Below are 25,923 nucleotides of genomic sequence, written 5' to 3' on the forward strand. Positions count from 1 at the left end.
TAATGTCAGGAAATATCTTTTGCCATCATTTTAATTTTTCTGCATTAAATGTGCATCAATTTAGCTTTATATTTAGAGGGAGCAAATATTTTTAAGCCGCACATAGTTAACATTTATGAGAAGAGAGGGTTTGTCCTTTCAAGCTCGTCACTAGAATAGAATAGCGGACTGTCTGCTTATCTATGATGTGAAAAATTGGACACAATAACTTGGTTATTATACAGAGGAGTTTTTGGTCTCGCCTGTGACGGAAGTACCCTAAAAATTTTTGGAAGGGGATTAAAAACTTTTCACCACCTCCTCTTGACGTGGCAGTGTCCATCGCAGCCATATTGTTTGCTACGTCAACGATTGGTTGTAGCTAAGTCCCGGCCGTGAGCAGGGGTGCTGTCAGTGGAGGTAGTGTTGAAACAATCACAGCTTTACAGGTACGGATAATACATTGTCTATTTACCTAAGGTGGTTAATGTTTACTCATATCAAGGAGTTATTTGATTACACTGGGTTTGAATGTGTATTCGAACATTTAATTGCCAACAAGTGGTTAACGAACCTTTTGCCGTGTGGACGCTGCGAAGAATTAATTGAAGTCCGTCTGGTTTAGCTACATAGAGGTATTCGCCTTCTGGCGAACCATTTACTGGTGAATTGTGGCAAGTCATTGAGCCGGTATAGGGTCTGGCTACTTACTTATGTCAACTGGTAAATAGTCGCTCAGTTAATGTATGTAACGGGCTTGTGAGTATTAGAATTATGTTAGCCAGCCGGTTTGCTTGCTTGTGGTGCAGTTAAGCTAACCCTAGCTAGCTAACTGTGCTAGCTAAGTTAGATGGGTCATGAGTGTATTCGCGATTACATAGAGTTGTAGCAATATATGGCAGTTTTCTGTTGCATAAATCTATTTTATTGGCTATACAGGTAATTAATTTATCAGTAATAAATCGATAATTTGGGTAAGTTATGCCATGATATATATAGACAAGATGACTTAGCCAGCTCTTGGAGCCAGTCACTCTAGCCAACCTAGTCACCCAGATTTTGGCTGTGAAGTTATTTGCTCGGTCTGAGTTAATTGCACCGAAAGATTACAGAATGACTTCGCCGTTTATTAAGAGGCTTGCGTTGATTTACTTTGTCGTAGTTTACTGAAATACTTGTGCCACTGATAATGTAATACATATTTTCACGTTTAGTCATTTTGTGTCTATATTTGTTCAGATATTACCCGTAACCAGGTGTATGCATACATGTTTATCGCTTTTGATACAACGTACACCGAACCGTTGTGCAAAGTTCAAAGGGTGATTAAGGTAAATAGGGCAGTCAAGAAAAGGAATCCTGACTCACTAGTCTGACGAAATGCCATCACTAATATACCTTCTTTCTGATAGTTTTCCGCATATAGATGTACACTCCGTTACATTATCCTGATCGATCATCTCCTTACATACAGCCCGTAGTTCCCAGAGGGTGCCATGGCAACCTTCCAGGAGTTCATTCAGCAGAATGAGGATAGAGATGGCGTACGTTTCAGCTGGAATGTGTGGCCTTCCAGCCGACTGGAGGCCACGCGAATGGTGGTCCCTGTTGCATCTCTCTTCACGCCTCTGAAAGAACGGCCAGACCTCCCCCCAATCCAGTACGAGCCGGTGCTGTGTAGTCGAGCTACTTGCCGTGCTGTTCTCAATCCACTGTGGTAGGTTAATCAGGATAATTTATTAAAAAAAATACATTTATCCATAATTTCTTTGCTTTGGATATGCTGAAGAATTTTAAGATCTTCAACAGTTCTGGTATTTGTTAATGTGTATTGTTGTATCTGACCTGGATTTTGTGTACCCCTGTCCTTAATACCCCCCTTATTTTTTTTTTTTCTCTTCCTCTGGTAGCCAAGTGGATTATAGAGCTAAACTATGGGCTTGCAACTTCTGTTATCAAAGAAACCAGGTAAAGTTTGCTGTAATAGTTTGCTGTTGGGTGAATAACTCATTTTTTCCCATTGAAGTGCTTTTCACCTACACTGGAACTAACATGTAAATTCTGTCCCAGTTTCCACCCACATACGCTGGAATATCTGAAGTCAACCAACCAGCAGAGCTGCTTCCACAGTTCTCCACTATAGAATATGTCGTTCAGGTAAAGTTCCCTGGATGCAAATTGAACAGCATTCAACATTTATTGCAGATAATGCAAATCTGTAACTATTAATGTCATCATTATTTAAGGCTCAGTATCAATAACGTTAACATTATCTGTTGTATTAAAGGTAATTACAGCATGATGTAACAGACAGCTCCTTAATGGCTATGTGCTTGGTTTGTTTTCTGCCTGTCTTGGAAGTCGTTTTGTGTAAAAGCGTCTGCATAACAAATAAATGTAATGTAAATTTAATGATTCAGTGACTCTAAGATGATATTAACCATGTGTACATCTAAGGCATAAGTGATCAGTAGGTCATTTGTTATTTTTTAACAGAGGGGATGCCCCAATGGTCACTGACACTAGTCTATAGAGTGTATAGGGGGATGGCAGGTTAACAAGGGGGATGCATTTTGGTCATTTTGCTAAAAAGGGGGGGGTGGCATCCCCCCCCTCACTCCCCTACATATTGCAAACTGTCAGTAATAATATAGAAGTTGGTGCTTTGAGTGTTTTAACAGTAACGCTGAATAACAGTGACTTTTGTGTGTATCCATGTGTGATCAATGTAGAGGGGTCCCCAGATGCCACTGAACTTTTTGTACGTGGTGGACACCTGTATGGAGGATGAGGATCTCCAGGCTCTGAAGGAGTCTCTGCAGATGTCTCTGAGTTTGCTGCCCCCCACTGCCCTGGTGGGCCTCATCACCTTCGGACGCATGATCCAGGTCCATGAGCTGGGGTGTGAGGGCATCTCCAAAAGCTATGTCTTCAGAGGAACTAAAGACCTTAGCGCCAAACAGCTGCAGGTAACGCTCCTTAATAGCATGCAACTTAGTTGACTCAGTGGAATAATGTTTTAATGTGTTTTTTTTTTTGTTGTTTGTTTGTTTGTTTGTTTGTTTGTTTGTTTTGTTTTTTTAAGTGAATGTTTTTAATAGCCACAGCATTGTTAATTTTGCACCTGCTTTCCGCAGGAAATGCTTGGGTTAGCCAAGCCGGCTGCTGCACAGCAAGGGCGGGGCCCACAGGGGCCACAGGCTGCCCCGTCTAACAGGTAAGCTGTCATAGCATGGTTTACTTTTAACAAGTTATAGGTCTCCTTAGGTCACTTTTCAATGACGCAAATGTGTACTGTTTAAATATGAGTGGAAGAGATCAGAAAAGCCTTACGTTATCAGCAATAAGTTTCATAAAAAAAAAATCTGGATGTTTATAAATGTGTTTGGACCAAACAGTGATGTACTGTTTGTCCTTTGAATTACCATAGGTGGAGAACAGATAGACATCTCTTACATATTTATGAGTTTATCTTTTGCCATGTGCAATAAGACCACTACTGCAGCACAAGATATTACACCATGACAGAGAGAAGTTCTGCAGAAAGAACTGACTTGAGAAGCTATTTCACCCATTATGAAAAACGTACATGATGGGAATTCATTTGACAGTTCATTCCACATAAAGGATCTTTGCCCTCAGGGTCTTCTTCATAGGGAATGCATGTTTCTAAATGTGTTCCAACCTGTAATCCATACTGATGACGTGGATATAATCCACATGGATTAATTTTAGGGTTTCGCTCCCTAATGTTAAATGACTTGAGTAAATGATGCAGAATCACTGGGATTTTTTTCTGGTGCTCATGTTTGCCTGTGTATTCTCAATTGATTTCGTTTCACATTTTATTCTACTCACTGCCGTTTGTCGCAATGCTGTGGGCTAATTTGCAGGAAGAAAAATCATTAATTGAACCACAACAAATGCATACACCAATCAATGGCTTTGCTTTTTTTTTTTTTTTTTTGATTTTACTCATACAAAGTACCAGAGGAACAGCCTTGTGTATCTTTTTGATGAAATGTGACTAGTTCCTCAAAGTCGTAACCTGAGGGCTCTGGCTGTGTGGAAGGATCCTGTCATTCACCTGACCCCTCCACCTGTGTTGTGTTGTGTCGGTCAGGTTCCTGCAGCCAGTGCAAAAGATTGACATGAACCTCACAGATCTTCTCGGGGAACTGCAGAGAGACCCCTGGCCTGTCACGCAGGGCAAAAGACCCCTGCGCTCATTAGGAGTGGCCTTGTCTATCGCCGTAGGCCTGCTGGAAGTAAGTTGCAGTATTAATACCTTTCCATACTGCCATGTTAATGTATTTGCATTTGCATTTGCATTGATGTAATACACGGCTTACATTTAATAGCCCATGCCTCCCACAGCGTTAGTTATTTTTCAGTTATTTTGTGAAGATTAACAGTAAATGCTTATAGACCAGGTAACTGGGATAATTTTTGGATTACATCTGTAGAATGACCTTGGGAGAAGAGAAAAGAAAAACAGTCCAATTACTCTCTGTAATTTTTTTTTTTTTTTAAATGTTTAATTTTTCTCTCTTTGTAGTGCACGTTCCCCAACACAGGAGCTCGTATCATGACGTTCATTGGTGGGCCAGCCACACAGGGCCCAGGCATGGTAGTGGGAGATGAGCTGAAGACCCCTATCCGCTCTTGGCACGACATTGAGAAAGACAATGCCAAATTCATGAAGAAAGCTACCAAAGTAAGCCTCCACTAATGAGGCCGGTCTATCTGCGGCTTAGCCTAGTTTGGTTGCTTGGCCTCATTATTCATAGACGGCTTTATCAATTATCTATCTGGGATGGAAACATTCTGGAAACTTCTAATACGAGTCCTGGCTTGAAGAACTGGCTCCTCTAAGAAGCTTCTTGGCCTGAGTGTGTGAATAAAGTAATCCGGGGGGTGGTGCTCAGCTAAGCTAGATTTTTCAGTTAGCCCAAAACCTGCGGCAAAAGTCCAAGGAGAAACAGCTAAGAAATATCACTGATGGACAGCCTAGACTCTCCTGCCAGCTTAAAAATCCTTCTTTGTTTGAAACCCGTCTGGGCTGTTTGTACATTTGTTTTGACTTGAATGTTCACTCTGCGACATTATTGCCTTTTATAGCACTACGAGGCTCTGGCAAACCGTGCTGCCGCCAATGGCCACATCATCGACATCTATGCCTGTGCCCTGGACCAGACTGGACTTCTGGAGATGAAGTGTTGCACTAATTACACTGGGTAAGAGAGCTCAGGATGTTGGGTTATGCCCTCTCTGGTTGTGTCCTTTGACGTAGGATGACACGGGCACTTAAGAATATACTCTAGTCTGTTTAGGACAAAAAAAAAAATAACAAAAAAAAAGCAATAACATTATGAAATTTGGTGATTTGATCACACTGGGGGGCAGAGTTCAGACTTAAACCATGAAAAAACCCCACTCATATCACAGTATTGTTCTAAAAGCTTAGTGCGACTTAAGGTCCTTATTGCTCCTGTTAATGAAAGAATGGCTTGCTTTCATGGTTACAGTCTTTAACTGTATGACATGAATGAACATTTTGTTTCTGTGATGACACTGATTGAAGGTGGCTGACCTTAGTTTCGATTGTCCTCTGAGCAAGTAGTTTGATGTCTTTCTGTGAATGCTGTTATAGAGGCTACATGGTGATGGCAGACTCATTTAACACGTCGCTGTTCAAGCAAACCTTCCAGAGAGTCTTCACCAAGGATGTGCAAGGAGCCTTCAAGATGGCTTTTGCTGGCACTCTTGAGATTAAGGTAAAATTGCAATATAGTTTCGTCCTAGTCTGCTTTTAAAAGACACGCAACCAATTATTTGTTTCCTCCTAATTCAAATGCTGTTTGGAGGCAGTAGATGTTCTAACTCTTATGATCACTGTTCAGTTGTTCAAAAAAAATGTTCGCATTTCAACAAAATATAAAAACCTGATCAATTTTATTTCAGACTTCAAGAGAGATCAAGATTTCAGGAGCTATTGGTCCATGCGTGTCCCTGAACGCCAAAGGCCCTTGTGTGTCGGAAAACGTGAGGCTTGTCTTTATTTTTCACTAACCAGTGTTTGGTCGTCTAGTTGTTATCATGGTTATGTCAGAGTGTGTGTGTGTGTGTGTGTGTGTGTGTGTGTGTGTGTAAAACTCTGATGGACTGGGACTGCCTGTCTTGTTTACAGGAAATAGGAACTGGGGGCACCTGCCAATGGAAAATCTGTGGGCTCGATCCTAACACTACACTTGCCATCTACTTTGAAGTTGTGAACCAGGTAAGAATGAATAAAACTTTTCATAACAAACTATGTTTCATATCACAAAACAAGTTTCTCTTTTCTGCTCATGTTGAGTCTTTTATGCCCGTCAAAATCCAAATTCTTTTTCATCGCCATTCATTTGGAGAAATTCAGAGTGATGTTGTTGAAATCTTTCTCATTCTCTCTCTTTGCGTCCTATTGAGAGTTGTCAAAAACAGATTTAGCTAGGAGCCAGGATGGATTTCTGTTATGTTCCACAGGATGAGGGTCAGTGCATCTGTAGGGATTTAGTCACAACATTCTTATGTGGTCCTTTGGAATGAGACCCTGTCCACTAGATGGCAGTATTTTTCAAGAAATGCTCCAATTTGTTTGCAGGGTGTTAATTGCTAAAGGCAACCAGAGCAGGAATGGATCTAACTGTCGTAGGTTGTTTATACAAATGAAACTGGAAGGAGTATCGTTCAGATATTCCGGAAAACACTTTTTCAATTTGGACATGATTCCCAGTCCCGCCAATCTTTCCGTTGTAAGCACTCTACAGTTTTTACCCACAGTTAATTATTCTGATAAACATCACTAAATTGATTGATTGTGGTTATGCGACAGAAAACCTGTCGCTTCAAAGCGAGCTAATTAATTTAGAGTCCAAACCAAATTTAGACGGTGAAACATTTTATCTTTAGTCGTTCTCCTTTGATTCCTCTCTCGTCTCCTCTTTTCTCTTATCAGACCCAGAGAGAAAAAGCACACACAATGTTCGCGCTCTCTCTTGGTTGACCTCTTTTGAACGTGTTTGAGACTACGACATAAATCAACCAGTCAGACTCAATTAACTCACGGCAGAACAAAATCTGAGAAAGAACGTATGCGCACGGCTCCAAGCTCTTCAGATTTCCACGTAGAATTCCAGACCCGATCCAGTAATGGACGTTTCAGATCATGACGGAAGAAATGTACCATTTCAGTCACAGTTGATCTGAACTTTACTGGCGTTTATTACGAATGTTACAGTTGCACAGAATAGATAAAGCAATAAAAAATGCATTTCATCAACCGGAGATTATGAGCAAACGTAATCAACATGAGCTCTTTGAAAATAAATTAAAATTGGTTGACCTCTGGATTCAGTTTTCATAGGAAATCTGCTCGCGTATTTTCTCAGATGTGTCTTCCTTTTGGTAAGTGTAGCGTTGAAATGGTTCCCCAGTTCAAAAAGGTTACTATTAGGCCACTTAATGGCAACTGCAGGCATTTGCTCACATCTAAATCATTGTGTTTTGTTTGAGTACCATAGGTTGGAGAAATTCAAGGTCATACTTAGTCAATCTCTTTGATTCTCTCATAACATGTCTTTATGTTTTTCTGGGAATTAAGAAACACTTTCTGTTCTACACCTGTAGACATCTGTTGTGCTGTATAGTTTGATGGTGCAGATGAAGTCTGGCAGTATAAATGGGTGCCATTAAACCATGGTTCCTGTGGTCAGAAAGGGTCTTTTTGGGAGGCGCACTCAGTTAAGGCATTGTCTCTCGGTGAAAAGTGCGTCCTGTGTCCGGGCATCAGGGTTTTTGCTGTGATTATAAACTGTGACAGGGAGTCCGGGGGGAAAAACAGTTGGCTGTGTCGGCTCTTGGGTGGCTGTTTTTGCCAGTGTGACAGTCTGACTGATGGACACTCTGTCACAGGCATTGACGTACGAGTGGCGATCTCATCCAAACATATTATGCGCCTTTTAGGAGAACCCACAAGCGTACCCAGAGAGAACCACTTCTTCCACATACTGGTAAAAATGTTGTAGTTCCCGGAGAGTAAATGAAATTAGTCAGTCTCGTAAACTGAGGCCGTCGACTGGTTAGAGGGAGACCATCAAAGGTAACCGGGGGGAAAATGAAAAAAGGTGGAAATCCTGGTATTTAGTTCCATTTGAACTCACGTAGTTCAGTCAGTGTGAAGCTGGCTTGAGCTCCACGCAGTGTCCTGTTGAAAGGCTGTTGGTGTACGGGGCTGGAGGGGCACTGGGCGTAGCCACAGGGCAACTGGGATTCTGGTTCTCTGGCTTTATTGTCGTGCCTTGTGGGAGAGAGTTCTTCCGAGGATGCCCAAACATCTGTTGTATTTTGCTTAGGCTTCTGCGTAGAGCTGTTCTGTATCTCCTAAGGGATGTTGGGGGGGAAAAAAATGCATAATTTAACACCCACACAGTCTTGTTACTGCCACGCAGTACTATCTGAGAGATATGCATTTACAGACTGTAAATAAATACTATGTCCTTGGCTTGCTTGCCTGTTTTTAAATAATATTGTAATTGGAGATGTTCTTTTGAGCTTATCCAGGATTTCACTTCTGTTTAATATCTGTACTGAGAACAGTTGTTTATGTATGCACGTATGTATAAATGCTGTTAGACGTTTCAAAGCCCTTGTAAGTGTTTGTGCCCAGAGGCATTGCTCATTAGCCGGCCAAAAACAAACAAACAAACAAAACATGATGCAATTCTGACTCTAAAGATCAGCTGTGTTAAAGGGTACAACTTCTTTAAACCCTGTTTGAGTGCACAAGGCTAGGGATAGGAGTGAACCATAAATTGGACTTGAAGGCAGCATCACACCCACAGAGCGAGGATGCATTTCATTCGGGGCTTGCCTGTGTTTTGTTGTATGTTTTTCAGAGATTACAAGGACTACAGTGCTCTTATAAGTTAATGAACATCTGAACTCCATTTTTTGCAAGTCCCCACAAGTTTTAACACTCTTTTAAACAAAAACGTGCATGTTATTGCTAAACCTAAAGAAGTGCCAAAATGTTTCTTGGTCAGTTAGGTGTATAAATTATTATTTGCACTAATATGCAGGTAGTTGATTGTTATATCCACGTTATTTGAATAAGGGGAATGTGCTTGTCCGTGTGTGCGCGCGCGTGTGTGTGCGTGCTTGTTTACGTCTGGGTCATGGAATTGATCCAGGGGTTAAGGGCAGAGGTGAAGAGCACAAGCCAGGTAGCCACTGCTGAGGCAGCGTCTGGGCTCTCGTGTCCCGTCAGCGTCTCGTAGAAGCAGATGACAATGTATGGCAACCAACACACGAGCAGGCACACTGCAAACAGCCAGAGAGAGATCATTTACACCTGTTAATGATTAGGTCCCCAGACATATTTCATTAGCCATGGAACCAAATATTATCTGCATTTCATATCTCAGTGACATGTCACATTATGACTGGTTGTTAAGGAGCTTATGATTCAGCCTCGAATTGTCGCAATATCTCTGAGTCTGTCACGCAAAAAAAAAAAAAAACACACACACACACACACACAAAAAACTGTCTTGAAGCTTCTAGCCTGTTGGACTGTTTGACACAACCTTTAAAATGACTTTTTAATGTTGTTTACCCAGCACTCTGCTGTAAATGAGCTTTTGTTTATATTTGCCGCGAAAAATGACTTCTTCATGTGCTCACAGTGGCTGGTCTGTCCGGATGACAGATGACGGAGCTAGGAACTTGTCATTACATTTAAATATCCAACTGGCTAATGCCCCAATAAAGAAGCACTATCTAATTTTAACAAACAGACGCTATCTGTCCATACACATGCAAATAACTTTTTCATTTGATCATGACGGTTGTTTAACGTGTCAAACTGGTTTTGTTAATATGAAGCTTCACTTACCAATTGTCGCAACCATGACGATAGAGCTCTTGAAGTAATTATTGGCAGGCACATAAAAACAGTGCTGCTCGTTGCACACAAACGTTCCCCTTCGCACTTGTTTCCTCGCAATGTACACAATGTATCCGTACATGAAACACATGAGTAGGATGGGCACAATGATTCCCACCACCACGAAAAGCATGTTGAAGCCTGTACAGGAGGGCTCGAAGCTGGGTGCACAGATAAACCTGCTGCGGCTGTAACCGTAGCTACCGAAACCCAGCAACGGGAAGGCTGCATTGAGGATGCAGTAGAGCCACACCAGTGCTAGGACGACCCTGGTCCTCCTGGCCGTGAAGATGGAGGCGTAACTGAGGGCAAAGCAGATCTCTGTGAACTTGTCTATGGTGGCCCAGGTGAGGGAGTGGATGGAGGCCAACTGGAGCAGGAGGAAAAGGAAGGCGCTCCCCCTGCACAGGATACTGTCGCTGGCGTAGCCCTCCGGCCGAAACAAGCTGTTATGGGCTCCAAAGGGGATGATGAGGAGACCCAGAGCCAGGTCGCTGAGGCAGAAGCTGAGGGTGAGTGTCCAGGTCTCAGTCCTCAGGCTTTTATTCAGCAGCACCACAAAGAGAAGAACAATGTTCCCGCACACGGAGCAAAGGCTGGAGACGACCATGAGCACGGCAAAGACCAACGCCGTCGACGACATCCTGCTGACCGGCAGAGCAACTTTTCCAAGTCACATTTACACTGGCGTCTGATCGCAGGCATTTAGAGCCGTTATCAGGAGCAGCACAAACATACACGCGTTTGCGCCGAAGTGAGCCATCGGTATGTGTCGTGTGCTCTCCTTATGCGTCCAGGAAAGAAAGTCACGTTACCCTGTGTCGTGTGTGAAGGCTCAAGGGACCTGTTGCTGTTATGAATTTGCCGGCGTCATGCTGAGAAGCAGAACTGGAAGCCACAGTTAAGTCGCAAGTTTACAATGCACTCATCTCCGTGGGGGGGAGGGAGCAAGCTAACCCCCCCCCCCCCCCCACCTACCAAGGCTCCATCATCACCTCTGCTTAGCATCACAGGCCCACCTGGTTAAGCTAAACAAACACGCTGTTCAAGCAACAAAACTACGCCAAGTGCACCAGTCACTTTAGTGGCGTAAATAAAGCATCTAACATTTGGAGAGTCGAGAGACTGTGGACACAGAGGGCAGAGAGAGGCGGGGAGCAGGGCTGCTCATCAAACACAAGCCTGAGGTTCAATATCCTCTCCCGTAATGGCTACCGCCAAGTTAATAAGCCATTTTGCACTCAAGTGTTGTAGGGGTAATTGGCAAGAGGCATGGCTTTAGATAAATCAGTTTAAGCCTTAATCGTTAATTATTGCCTTTACTCAACTAAGCTGGTCCCCAATTATATTCTGTTGTTTTTCCGTTTTTGGATACACTGTCATGTGTTTTTTGCTGAAATCCCCCCACCACCCCCCCAACTGTTCAGTGCCAGCCTAATTGTCAGTTTAGATGTCTTTTTCTTCTTTTCAACCGCATTTTCTCCCAAACTTCGGAACGCCTGCTTACCAGCAAACATTCCTAAGTGTCCTCCTTGCATGGTAGCAGTCACCGTCTCCCTCTGATATTCGAGAGGCTGCCCACCTCACCTTTTCACTCCACAAACTGATTAGCTCTGTTTAGACAGACTACTGTGGCCTCAACTACACAGGTGCCTTTCAGTCTGACTATCAGTGAGCAGTAATGTAGGGGACCCTGAGGAAGCCCCCCCCCCCCCCCAAAGAAACACACAGTGCTAAACAGTTACGTTCCCCAGAGCTGTCAGCACCGTGTGGATGCATGTCTGCGTTGTGTAACGCTTTGTGAATCACATTCTCTACTTCGTGAGTTTTATTATGTTAAACTTTTAACAAGCGTACTTGAATGGCTCTGGTGAAACGTATATTTTCTCCTTGACCATATTCTTCAGTCGCTTCGGTCCAGTAAGACTGATTATGACTGATTTCATGCGTCCGTAATTCAGTCTACTTCTTCAGTCATAATGCAGTCTGATTCTGTAGGGCTCTTGTGTAGATCTCGACAGTTTGGAAAAATTTACAAAATGATCTTATTTATTTCCAGATCTTGAAAGTGATGGAAGTAAGGAGAAAACAACAATCAACAGTATGGGAAATATATTTTTTTTTTATTTCCACACCCAAGCTTAAATTAGGCTTTTGTTGATTGCTAATAAATAGAAAAAATTATGTCCGTGTTTTCATTAATAAAGCAGGTAATCGACCAGCTTTTGATGGCCTGCTTGCAGTTCTTTCTACTTTGCACACGCATGTCTATGTGTTTTGAGGAAGATGAAACAGCGAGTTGTTTGTAGAGCTCCTGCAGCGGTAATGACACTTATACACTGTGGCAAATGTTTGCATATTTAATTGAAGAAATGGGAAATCGCAGGTTTTATCTGTGAGTTGGCTCTTAAAATACAACCGGTCGTCGAAGGATTCAGTGACAGGTAGACGAGCATTCTGTAAAGTCATATGACATTTTCAGTATGAGAAGAAGCTGCTGTCCCAAGCCATACGAGGGGGGGGGGCAAGAACAGTGTGCCGCTTATGGCAAGTGAGAGGCCTGTTTTTTGGGGTTTTTTTTCAGATTTCACCAGACCATGAACAACGTCATCACAACTCATGCACTGATATGGAAAGGTTAGATTTTGGTGAATTAACGACAGGAGGGCTGTTAGCTTAAAGTAGCTGTGAAAAGTGACCGACTGTATATTATTCACAGGCAAACACAACATGTGCTGCTTTAAATTCTGGATGCGTAATGCTGGGGTGCAAAACATACAGCCCACGAGCCGGATATGCCCTGACTAATGGTTTGGTTCAGCTGAGGAATGGTGAGTCAAATATGGAGAGGAAAAAAAAAAAAAACCTGTTCAACTAAGAGAGTGCATCGGCAATTTGTCTACTCGAGGTCCATTCCCGGCTCTGCTTGCTGTCTTCTCCGAGTCTTAGTAGCCATAGTGAACGTGTCGTTACATAGACTGTTTACTTAAGGTGGATAACGGATGCAAAATGTTCCAGGAGAAATGGACGCTGGCGTATATTTTTCTGAGAAATAAACCACTAACCCATTTGCTTAATTAGCTCCTAGCAAGTGGCTGCTCCCACAGAATTTAATATTCAATGGGACTATGAAACTAGTCATGATTTAAAAAAAAAAAAACAAAAAAACAAAAACATGAGAAATATACAGGGGCAGCTATGGACAGGCAAGGTAAACAATTTAATTGCAGCTCTTAAAGAGCAACAATCTGTTTTCACTCGTTGTCATGAGATGAAGATTGCAGTTGTGAAGGCTAGCCATTGAAATTACATTCAGCATCGAAGCCATATTCTGGAGGGGACTTCATTGAAACATGCGTTTTGAAAGCAGTTGAAGTGATATGTCCATTAAGTGACAGGCTTTTTCTAATATGAGTATGTAAAGACGAGCCACCTAGATGGGTTCAGAGCATTAGCGCAAGACTTGGACCGGCGATCGAGGGAGAAAGAGAAGACATTTATTTATTCCATTGGAATTAGTGTGAGGACTGACGTTACGGATGTGTCTCAGCTTGCAGTTTTCATCAGAGGTGTTGGTGAATATTTAATGTCACCAAAGGGTTTAGTGAATTAATACTTATGGTGGACATAAACTACTGCTAGTGGAATTTTCATGGGTTTGGTTTGATCCTTGGTCAAGCTTTGAGTGGATTGGGATCATTAGTGTGTGGGAAGAAAGCAGGGGTTGTTGTCACATTCTGAGAAAAAGTCAAATTAAGTGGAGGTAAGGAATTCTTGGCTTTTCATTGCATTGTACATCGAAAATCATCGTGCTGTGAATTGTATAAAATGGACCGCGTGATGAGGGCGGTTATCAAAACAGTCAATGTTATCCGTGCAACGGGATGCGCCTACGGCCAGTTGAGTTCGCGCAAAGTTAACTATGTTTTACCCTGCCATACAGAAGAGAGGTTGTTCAGCTGGTGAGCTGTACTGTGCATTCAAGTGTCTTTATGAAGTGCGTATAAAAAATGGACTGCTCATGAAAGGAGAGGGGAAAGCGGTGACTGAATTGGGTGATCTGGATTTAGGATCTTGCGTTTGTGAGTTCTGAACGCTTGATTGCTCTCAAAAGCTCCGGCGTCCGTGCATTTCAGCGGAGACCAAAACCTGTGGGAGACGCAACTTGCGGAGACGCTGTTATTTCTCTGTTATTTCCTCTCGCCGAGAGACGTTGAAAGCGCAGGCAGCGATGACATCATGGATCAATACGAGATCAAAATAACAGGAACTGAAGACTGAGTTTCAGCAGCATTTTCAAGTCCTGAACCGACTTCGTCTGAAAAAACACACCACTCACTGTCAGCCTGGTTGATGTGCAAGTGGAGCTGCAAATGGAATTCATTGCCTTGGAGTGCAATTCTGTGTTGAAGGACGAAATTGGTCACGTAGGTCTGTAGGCTTTTTAATCTTGGACCAGCGTATGCAACGCTGACGGCCTTTATCTCCGTGAGTTCAGGCATGTTTGGAAGTAGCTACAATTGCGAGCAAGCATTTTCAGGAATAAACATCAATAAGTTAAAAATTTGCACTCTGGCCTGACACACAGATGCTTGAATAGGATTAGGAGAGTTGCCACGGCTCCAGGGCTCACATCTTACCTTGATGAGCTGATCAAGGTCAAAAGATATCAGAGACTGTCAGGGAGTCCTAAGAAGTAATCTGAACCCATGAATCTCCCTCACTGACTCCTTCATTGGTGTCTCCCTGAGGAGAGCTTTATTTTTCAGTCAGCAGTCTGAGTGGGCAGTAGCCTGAGATATGTATTGTTTATCAGTCAGTAGCCTATTAAGGATAAGCACTGTCAAACAAGGAACTTTAACAGTACATTTCTTTGCACAGTGTTTATTACAATAGATTTCTGTAGCAATACAGAGCGGTAATAACCTTTTCGTCTACTGTGTTCATATTAGCAGTCCAGAAAAGATGATTAAAGTGAACTAGTAATGTTGAGTGATTGGATGTTTGTTTGGTCTGGCCCCCTTAAAATAAAATTTTGACCTATGTGGCCCTCAGCCCCAACTGAAGTGAGTTGTGTGTGTCTTTATCCACAGCTAACAGGGCTCCAGAATGGGACCATTAAGTCATATTTTGTCACTCAATTTTGGTTGGCCGTGAGAAAATAACACAGCAAAAAAAATCCTGTCAGTATTACAGTAAAGAGTGTGCCTGTGTGTCATCCTCTGCCCGTGTATGGCTGTGAGAACGTTGTGAAGCGTTTCTGCCCACATCAAAAGCCATAACTCTGTTTTACCCTGACAGACACACACACACACACACACACACAGAGTTTAGGCAGTCTGACGACTGCGGCCTTTCGTGTTATACATCTCCTTTTGTCCTCACATGTTAACTCTGGCACATATACTGCAGTTCTACAGTGAGGAACTTATTCATTGGGCGAGAAGTTTTCTCTGCCACGGTGGTGGAACACTGGATTTGATTGAAAAGCACAGGTTCTTCAAACGCTGTGATTTGAAGTGTCAGTTGTTCTCGATGTCCATATTCGCATCTGGGATGATGCACAAGCCAGCACAAGATATTGAAATTCCCATTTCCTTGAATATGCATGTGCAGATGACTTGTGCCCGAATCTGCTTAGCATTTGTGACACAGTGGGAGTGAACAAAGTTGTACAACGGTCAATTGTTAGCTGGAAACTTTTTAACACACTCTCCAAAGATATTGAAGAGCAGATTGGATGCAGATTTCTTAACACAAAGTTGTGGACCTCATGCTGGAAACTTTTTGACACTCTCCAAATATATTGAAGAGCAAGCTGGATGCAGATTTCTTTGCATAGAAATTTGTGAACCTCATATAATGCATAAGACATTTAAAGCAGACTGCAGCGTAACTAGCTGGGCTATAGAATACAGTCTAAGCTTACTTAAATAGCCCTTTAAAGACAGCCCAGCCAGATGGGAGGATTTCTCCAAGACGACAGGTTCTAGCGCTTTCCTATGGCAGCATTGCCAACACAGGTGGCTAGAAAATACCACAGTCCTCCAGAGAGCAGTTTAGATCTGGCCACCCTTTCTGACTTAAGTCTCCTATCACTGGAGGAGAAGTGCCCCTCCAAAAAAAAACAAATCATTTGAAACTATCAAACATGCCCGTTTTGACCTTTTTGTTTTTTTTTTTCCTTCTGTTTTTGATAAAAACCAGTATATTCCTCTCCATTGCACAGGAGTTCCAGTTATTCCCAATCAAATATCAAAGGAATTTGCCCCTCCTACTTTTTACTGCCGTTGCTCCGTTTAATACTGTAATACACTTACTTACAGCAACTCTGTCAATGATGATACCCAGCAGGCAGAAGACACCAGCAAAGCTATTCACAATACATTTCAGTGAACCTTCAAACCACAAAGATCCATGGGTATCATAGGATTTGTTGTGCATAAACGTTTCAAACTGCTGAGCGGGTGAAAGAAAATCTCTGATGCAGCTTTTGAGGTTAAATGTGAAACCAAGCCCCCCCCCCCCCCCCAGAGCTGTGGAAAGGCTGCTGGTGGATTGTCCTCTTGCGGTATATACTTGTGAGGAACCTGGCATGGCTGGATCCACTGAAAGACAAAGACTCCCCTGACCAGTGTGAGAAACAGCTTAAAGTCTTGCCTCTGGATTATGTCTCTAATGCTTTACAAATAAAGAGGCACAAACGTGAAGGGATCCTCTCCGTTCGAAGACAAGTCGAGTCTTTATTTCAAGCGAGGATACCTCAGAGTGGCTTTCAGCAGAAGACTGTAGACTTGGCGCACTCTTCTAAGCTCGGTAAACCGTTTCTCTTCCGGAAACGTTTCAACAGTTTCCAGAAGTATGCAAAGAGATGAAAAACAATTGTGTTAATATTACATGTTCAAGCATCACTGGGGGGGGGGGAAGATTCTCAAGAAACAAGTTCATTTTTTGTTGAAAACATAAAAGGAAAAGCTTTGGTGGCCCAGGGGGTGACTGTAGACCACCTCCACAGTGTGGGCAGGCTGACCAACGTAGGCATGACAAAAGAGCTCCTCAAATCTGCTGGCCCTGTAAGAGAAGAGGTACTGTACCCCCCCCCCCCCCCCCCCACCAAAGCCGGAGGGGGTGAAGAATGATGACAAACAGAAGAAGCCGTGCGGGAGGAGGCAGAGCAGCTGAAAGTAAAAGGGGGGGGGGGGGGGCTGGGGACTGATATCAAAGCTCTTCTATCCTCAGCAGATGAACTGACACAGGAGCCAAGCCCACTGATGAACTCTCCGTACTTCCCGAATCAAATGTCTCCAGAAAAGGAGCAAAGGGGAGAAAAAGCCAAGAGGTTTTTTGAAATATGACAGAGAAACAGAAAAAAAGGTAGCTGAAGTATAAAAAGTGTAACTGAACAGAAATTTAGAAATAGGAACCTGAAACTGAATTTGAATAGGCAGGGTGAAGGTATATTTTGGCAGGTATTTACTTTGGTGTATTACTCTGGTTCTTACTTATGGTTTGTAATTATTTGCCTAATTCAGTTCCATATATTGTGAGGATTGTTTTTCATTTTTTAAGACGTGAATATAGGTTTTGTATCTTCCGTTTTCACGTTTTTCTGTGAAGCATCTATGTGTAGTTTCCAGAGAGTTTTGAGATTTTGTTACTCTGGTAGCCCTACTGGGTATTGTATTGCATTTTGACTATAATTTGCTACACAGCGTGGTGTTGTTGCTGCTAGCAACTGACAAAAACAGTAGAGTTTCTGTGTTTAAAACACCACTTGAACAGTTATTTTTAGTTTTAAAAAGGATGTCGCAACTTCCCACTCCCCTGTGTCTCCCTCTCTTTGTTTTAGCAATGCCTAGAACAGCATATGTGGTATCTACGTGTATGTATATGTGTAATTTTTCTTTATCTTGTATTTGCTGAGTATGCATATCGACAATACGTTTCGCTGGACAGACCTGTTTACCAGGAAGGTTTATCAGTATTTCCTTCAATTAAAAGTAATGGAAAATGTTTATCAAAGCACTCTTGCGGTTTCGTGATTGAATCATATTGTTATCTAATGGGCATACAATGACTGGCCAGGACCTCATACCAACCCTGTGAATGACAAAAAGAAATGGAGGTTTACAATAGCAGGGAAATTGACCCTAGAAGTCTAGAAGATAAAGTCAGGAAGAAGTCTGGAATTTTCCTGATGGAACATGGGCAAGAACCAGCCGATATCTAATTCGGTCACAAGCTCTGCTTAGACTTTGCTCTCAGACGTTATTTCTTGACTTAATTTATGGCTCAATAAAAAGACATTATATTTTGAATGGTTGTTCTGAATAGCGTGTCATGTCACAGGATGTTGACCAGTCTTCCACGAAGCTAAAGCGCTCGCCGACTCTCTCTCTGTTTTACAGCATAATGCCCCCATTCCACAGGGGGGTCGCGGGGCCATCCAGTACGTCACCCAGTACCAGCACTCCAGCGGGCAGAGACGCATCCGTGTCACCACTATCGCCAGAAAGTAAGTACACCTCCTAACCTTGCATCGAAAATTTCTCCCTTTTTTGGGGGGGGGGGTAATGTTTCAAAGTTTCCTTCATGAGGATTTGGTTCTAACTGTTCTGGAGCTCAAATTGCCAAATATTTTTTGCCATGAACTTTTATCTGGGAAGAGCAGATTTGTTGATGGGCGTTTTACAACATGAGATAGGGAGAGGGGAAAAAAAAACAAGTCCAGTGTGTCCTGATTACAGGCCATCCTCACTTTTATGTTTCTTTTCATATCTGAACAATGCCCAACACAGGTGCCTAATACCACGGAATGTGCTGGAAGCTGATGCAGTTGTTTGGCCATTTAGATCTTTGTCTTTGACAGGGCTGTGATGTCAGGTTATGCTCCTCATCCTGGCTGATCTTACATCTGAAACAAAACTCATCCAGTTTCCATGACAACGTGCTAGGGCCAAAGAAAAAAGCAAAACAAAGCATTCTTGTTTTCCTTTACAATCACAACATGACATTTGTTGAAATGTGCCCCCTCGAAATAACGTAAAGATGGAGGTCTCTTTTCACGCTAATGGAAAAGAAGTTTATGGGCTGTTCCCTGCAGTGTTGTCATAGTTGAGGTAAAAAGCAAGTCATCCCAGAGTGGCCGCCATTCATTCATCACAGGGTTTTTAATATTCAGGCCGAAAGAAAGCTGTCGATACGGGAGAGATTGATGAAGCTCGAAACAAAGTCTAGAGAAGGTCAAAAGTGTCCGACACAGCCATGTCTGACGCAGCCGGTTTTGTTTAACACAACAGTGTCTAACACAGCCATGTCTAACACAGCCGTGTCTAACACAGCCGTGTCTAACACAGCCATGTCTAACACAGCCGTGTCTAACACAGCCGTGTCTAACACAGCCGTGTTTAACACAGCCATGTCTAACACAGCCAAGTCAAACACAGCCGTGTCTAACACAGCCAAGTCAAACACAGCAGTGTCTAACACAGCAGTTTTCTCACTCCTCACAGCTGGGCCGATGCTCAGACCCAGATCCAGAGCATCGCAGCCTCGTTCGACCAGGAGGCGGCCGCCATCCTCATGGCCCGGCTGGCCGTGTACCGGGCCGAGTCCGAGGAAGGCCCGGATGTCCTGCGTTGGCTGGACAGACAACTCATTCGCCTGGTGAGTGCTCCAGAACCTCAGCCCACCTCACTGCTCTTTCACATTAAAGCCATCATGGGAAATTTGGACTAGAAATGGGCTTTTTTAGGGTAGTGATTGTGGTGCATTAGATAGTAAAAAGAGAGAGAGGAAAAAAAGGGTGATGTGCTGTGCTATTTGCACAGTGTCTCTCTAGACCTGATTTAGAACAAGAAGAATCACCTAGAGCTTTTGTAGAGCAAGAATAACAGGATAGACAAACCCATTGAGAGTCATTTTAAAGCCTACGTCTGGTGCCCATGAATGCTGTTCCTGTAACAGGGTTGACGTATTACACCTGTATAGGATCATTTACGTAACTTAACCAAAGCTGACACTCATTTACCTCTTCATTTTCAAGGATGTTGTTTCATTGCATAGTAGGACCTTCTGGGATACTTGAAAATGTACAGTCACCTTGAAAAGTTTAGACAACTTTGATATGAAATGGAATAATAATGAAAAAAAAAACTACTCTGTAATACAGTTGCTGAGCCTCATATTGAGTTTCCAGCTTGTAATATGAATTTTGATATGTTCATAATTCAGAGATATTAACCTAAAATGATTCATTACTCAGTTTTTTCAAAAAGTAAAGGTCTGTTACTGTTACCCCTAATTTTAGTACATTACACACGCTCTTCTGGAAAGGATACTGGCCTGAAGACTTTCTCTAAAATGGTTTAATGAGATTGGAGACTTTGCTGCTGCTGTGGCCAGCTTAATTTTTGATCTCATCTGCCTGTCTAGCTATCTCCTGTTCCTGTGTCAGGGCTGTTTAGGAAACTCCAGAGGCTTGCCTTTCTCATTACTCTGAATAATTCTTTTCTTGTCAGTGCTTCCCAGATAACCTGATTATGTAATTTAGCTTATTTTGGCTTCCGTGTCTTTGGTTTCCAGTGTCAGAAGTTTGGAGATTACCACAAAGATGATCCCAACTCTTTCCGTTTCTCTGAGACATTCTCCCTTTATCCCCAGGTAATAGTTCAAGCCTGTTTTTTTTGTTTTGTTTTGTTTTGTTTTGTTTTGTTTTTTCCTCCAGCATAATTTTTTTTTTTAACCTGAAAACATTGCATCAACCGTATCGATGTCTGCTGAAGTGCAGTGTTTTCTTTCCTGTGCAGTTCATGTTCCACCTGAGAAGATCTCCGTTCCTGCAAGTGTTTAACAACAGCCCAGATGAGAGCTCCTACTACAGACACCAGTTTATGAGGCAGGATCTAACTCAGTCTCTCATTATGATTCAGCCCATTCTGTATGCCTACTCTTTCAACGGCCCACCGGAGGTAAGCGCTCATTCGCTCACTCATTCACTCACGCACTCACTCCTTCAGTCAGTCAGTCACTCACCAACTCCCTCACTTACTCAGTCACCAGCTCACTCATTCAGTCACCCACCGATTCAGTCACTCGTTCACTCCCTCACGCAGCTGCTCTCTCAATCAATTAACTACTCCCTCACTTAGCTGTTCACTCAACCAAACACCCACTCCGTCAGACAAACACCAACTCTCTCTGTTAAACACTCACCACTCTGTCAAGCACTCACTCAAACCCTCAATCGCCCACCGGTTTGCTCATTCAAACCCTTTGTCACACACTCATTCGCTCTTTCATTTACTCAGTCACTTAACGCCTTATTTACGCGCCGCGTCACTGTGTCGAGGCACCGTTCTTCACTCCCGCCATCGCCGTCTCTTTCTTTACCGCACAACAGAGTCTCACAGTCACTCGCACATTCATCTCTTCATCTCTTATTCAACCTGCCCACTCACTCTCATTCACCAACCCCCCACACGCACACACTGTATGGATTACTCCCCCCCCCCCCCCCCCCCCCCCCCCGGTTATGAAGTGCGATAGAGCAGTACATAGAATCATGTAATGTCATCATGCAGGGAGCACATTCACTTTAAGACAACCAATTTTACATAGAATGGCAGATGTCATGAGTTAAGCTGCACGTGTATCTTACAGAGCTCAGTGAAAAAACATGGCCATGAGTCTGGTTTGACCTGTGTGGTCGCGGTGATATTTTTCTTGCTCTCGACGACAGACAGTAATACTGTCTCATTTATGTTATCAGAAGTTAACAAACGATTTGTTAGTGAATCGCATTCCTTTTTCCACCGCTCTTGTCATTTGAGTACATCAGGAGATTTTTTATTTATTTATTTTTGATTTTGTAAACCTTTTTATATACCCTGATGGTTTTCAAAAGATGAGTCACCTTCCAGTGAACTCTCTTGGCATTGACCACCGGTATCCAGGAGACCAAGAATTGCATCTGCTTTTGGACTGTCGTGTGTTTGTATGCGTGCGTGCGTGCGTGTGTGTGTGCGTGTGTGTGTGTGTGCACCTGAGTGTGTGCGTGCTTGCGTGTCAGTATGAATATGTTCATCAAACTCTCTATGTGTTCGCTTGTACGTGAACCTAATGGTTTCACCTGTTTTTTTTTTTTTTTTTCCTTTTTTTTTCGCTCTTTTTTTTCCTGGCTGTTAGGTGTTACATGTGGAGTGTGTAATTTTCTCTTTTGCTGAGGCAGATGGCTGTAAGTGCAAACACTGACTTTGTGGCTTGCTTCCAGTTTTCAGTGGAAGCACATCACAACCACGTCCTCACCGAGTGTCCATCCAAGCTCCACACTGTGGATCTGAAATAGCCCAACTGACACATTCAACCGTCAGCTCAAGAGATCCGTCAACCTGAACTAGGTGTTAAAAGTAATAAATCAAAGAAACGGTTAATGATGAGACACGCTGTCCAGTCGTGCTGTTTCTTCAAACTGTGAAGAAAAAGCAGGATTAATTAGCTTAGAGGACAGTGGACCGAGGTGGATCTTTGATCCGCTCCTCACGGAGTAGCTTTAGCCTCTCGGTATCAGTGATTGGATTCTCTTGAGGGAGTTTTGAGAATATCAGTCCCAAGAAATGCCCCCAATCACATCATGTCCTCATAAAAGACAAGAGCAGTTAAGTAAACTGGGTTAAATAGTGGTGCAGGTTAGTTTTTTTTGTTGTTGTTTTTTTTTCCCCCTTCCACACGGCCATCTGTTTGGATGCTTATCAAATGCAGTAGTTGTAAACAATTGAAACGATAACACGCCCACTCTAGCATTGGTCTAGCCATTACTTGGCAACACAATGAAGAAACAAATTAGTGTTTGAACTACACTGGGGTTAATTTGGTTCCATCCGGATCCTCTAGCGTGGTCAACAGAAACGATGATTCACTCGCTGCTGATGGTTACCTGACTACAGGACAATTTTGTTGTTTGTTTTGAAAAGGGGAAAAAATGGTCAACAGTCAATATCTTCCAACCCAAAGTTGGCTTCAGATATCAAATTTGAAATGACGGTTTTACTGGTGGTCCACACATTGTGTTAATGTGTTAGTGTGCTGTACCTGCCTACACAGCCACTGTGAGTGTGGTGTACAACGACTGAAGTGAAACGCTGTTGCCAGTCACTAGTTATGTAGTTATTAGGGACCTTTTGGCTTCAAATGCAACAGTCATTTTTATTGGGTTATTTGATCCGTTTCAGCCTGTGTTACTGGACAGCAGCAGCATCCTTCCCGACCGGATCCTGCTGATGGACACCTTTTTCCAGATCCTCATTTACCACGGCGAGGTGAGTCACAGACCATCGCTCACGTCGCAGAGGACACTGTCATGTCATTTGACCGCAGAAAAGTCGACAGTCCTGCGTGGGAATCGGTCGAGTTTACAGTGTTCCGGAACGTTCAGTTCAAGCTTTGGCTTTCAGACCAGGCGTTTCTTCTCGGAGAATCTGACGAGGCCTTCTCTGTCTCGCTCTCTCTCTCTTTCTCTCTCTCTCTCACTCTCTCTCTCTCTCTCTCTCTCTCTCTCTCTCTCTCTCTCTTACTTTCTCACTCTCTCTCTCACTCTCTCTCAGTTAATATGCTCCAAGGGCAAATGCTGTCATCTGTTAGCTTGGCCATCTGTTATCTGCTAGAGTTCAGTGGAGCGTCCTAATATTCTCTTTTCCATGATCAAATCAGGATTAGCCATGACCATCCTATATCTTGCATCCATAAACCAGGTAATCTAGGAGTTGAATCTCGGAATGAGAGTCAGAGCGGGGTTGTATTCACAGGTACGCGCCGGAGAGAGATAAATGCAGAAGTGTGTTAACATGCTACAAGAGCAAGAAGCTGCCAACAAGCAGAGCTGTGTAGAGTGTGAGGGAACATTTATGACGTTTCAAATGTTTTCATCTCTCTCTCACACACTCTGTCTCTTTCTCTCTCTCTCTCTCCCTCCCCCCCCTCTCCTTTTTTCCCTAACCTCCAGACGGTGGCTCAGTGGAGGAAAGCTGGCTATCAGGACATGCCTGAGTATGAGAACTTTCGCCACCTGCTGCAGGCACCCGTGGATGATGCCCAGGAGATCCTCCACACCCGTTTCCCAATGCCACGCTACATCGACACTGAGCACGGTGGCAGCCAGGTAAAAAACAATTCGTTAATTCATTAATTAATAAAAAAAAAACAAACAAAAAAAAAACTTTTCCTGAGTCAAACCAGTCTAATCCCAGCCACGGGCTTAATCTCAATCTCCGTTATTATCCTTAATCCCCGACTTCAGTCCCATCCTTATCTCACATTCTGTCTCAGTTTCCAAAAGTTCTGCCGGGTCTTCTGCCCAAGTCACTCAAGCACAGGCCACAGAACATTCCCCCCAGTCCCACTGACAGACAGACAGACAGACAGACAGAGGAGAGAGGAGGAAACAGCCTTGACCAGTGTCCCATGTGTCTTAATTTTCTCAAAGTCAAATGTCCTGTCCTGATCTCTGTTACACAGCCTGAGCCTGCCAGCTCCCCTCCTGTTCTGTGTTACAGAGGCTGTTCTGGGAAGACACTCTAATTAAAAGAGTTTCACGGGGATTAGATTTAATCAGCCGCTATATAATGGGACGCTTGAGCATCCTCTGTTTTTCTACTGATCAATGAGTCATAGCGTTTTTTTTTGTTTTTTTTTGGTTCTTCCCAGGTTTGAAATGATCAGTTTTACAAATCACATGGTTTTCATTCTCTCTCTCTCTCTCTCTCTCTCTCTCTCTCTCTCTGTTCCAGGCTCGCTTTTTGCTCTCAAAAGTCAACCCCTCGCAGACCCACAACAACATGTATGCCTGGGGACAGGTAGGACAATTGTCAATACTCCAACTGATGTGTCGGGGAGCATTTCAGGATACTGTTTTAGACTCAGATGCTCTTGTGCCTGCAGTGTTGTGATTATCAGATATCTCCAGCCTGACTGTGGTACACGAGTCTGTGAGGGTCATTACATGGCAAAATGAGACGCTGGCTCCCACTCAGTCAAAATGATGTATGCTAAACTACACTCTGCCAAACTGCCACGGATGATAAATGACAGAAAAGATCATTTTTATCCCAGTAATAAGCTGTGGAATTATAGCCATTGTTTCAGTTACACGCTCTCTCTCTCTTTCTTTCTTTCTTTCTTTCTTTCTTTCTTTCTTTCTTTCTTTCTATCATTCTTTCTCTCTATTTTGTCTCCCTGTCTCTTTCTCTTTCTCCCTCTCTCTTTCTCTCTCTGTCTCCCTGTCTTTCTCTCTCTCTCTTTCTGTCTCCCTGTCTTTCTCTCCCACTCTCTCCCTCTTTCTCTCTGTGTCTCTTCTTCTGTCTCTCTCTCTCTCTCTCTCTCTCTGTTGACTTGACTGTATATGCGTGTGTGTTTGTACAGGAGTCTGGAGCACCTATTTTGACTGACGACGTGAGCCTTCAGGTCTTTATGGATCATCTAAAGAAGCTGGCAGTGTCCAGTGCTGCCTAAGAATCTGAGCTAACCTCCCAGCTCAGCACTTCCATTTCACCTCACATCAAACCACCTTAGACAACAAGATTCCACATAATTACTTCCAAACGAATTAACGCCGAAACATGTTCCATGTCCCCCCCTCTCTCTGTCATTACATTGTATGTCCGTTAAGCCCTTTATACAGATAAACATCTTTTTTTTTTGTCATGTCGATTGTGCTGAGTAACTGCTCAGTCTGTAGTAATGATCAGTGAAACATCAGCAGTCAGTCTGTGCATTATAATAGAGGTTTATATGACAGTGGCTTCTCCTCTACAGAAGTGTTGTATATCCATCAGTACAGATCATGCGTTCCTGTTAGATTCAAGCCCAAACCTTTCGTTAACAGCACAGTTGGCAGTAGGTGTTTTTCTTTTTTTTTTTCTTTTGAGAGAGAGAGAGGGAGCATTTTTTTGGGGGGGGGACACTAA

The 25,923-nt window shown here is 43.1% G+C and overlaps 1 protein-coding gene across 2 annotated transcripts; it reads left to right on the forward strand.

Moving 5' to 3' along the window:
- The first annotated feature begins 339 nt into the window (after positions 1–339).
- On the forward strand, positions 340–25,911 carry sec23a (Sec23 homolog A, coat complex II component). 2 transcript variants are annotated; one of them, XM_030786348.1, is made up of 20 exons: positions 340–428; positions 1,454–1,696; positions 1,890–1,947; positions 2,050–2,136; positions 2,712–2,948; positions 3,117–3,196; positions 4,103–4,247; positions 4,538–4,696; positions 5,101–5,216; positions 5,633–5,756; positions 5,944–6,024; positions 6,170–6,259; positions 18,373–18,479; positions 19,477–19,630; positions 20,549–20,626; positions 20,773–20,934; positions 23,194–23,280; positions 23,964–24,119; positions 24,748–24,813; positions 25,379–25,911. In XM_030786348.1, exons 2-20 carry the CDS (start codon positions 1,476–1,478, stop codon positions 25,466–25,468), a joined length of 2,298 nt encoding a protein of 765 aa, XP_030642208.1. In that variant the 5' UTR covers positions 340–428; positions 1,454–1,475; the 3' UTR covers positions 25,469–25,911. The 2 variants fall into 2 exon arrangements, with proteins under 2 accessions (XP_030642208.1, XP_030642217.1); XM_030786357.1 differs by lacking the exon at positions 340–428 and adding an exon at positions 526–614.
- Positions 25,912–25,923: the final 12 nt, after the last annotated feature.

This window comes from Chanos chanos, chromosome 1 (genome assembly GCF_902362185.1).
Source record: "Chanos chanos chromosome 1, fChaCha1.1, whole genome shotgun sequence".
NCBI classification, from domain to species: Eukaryota; Metazoa; Chordata; class Actinopteri; order Gonorynchiformes; family Chanidae; genus Chanos; species Chanos chanos.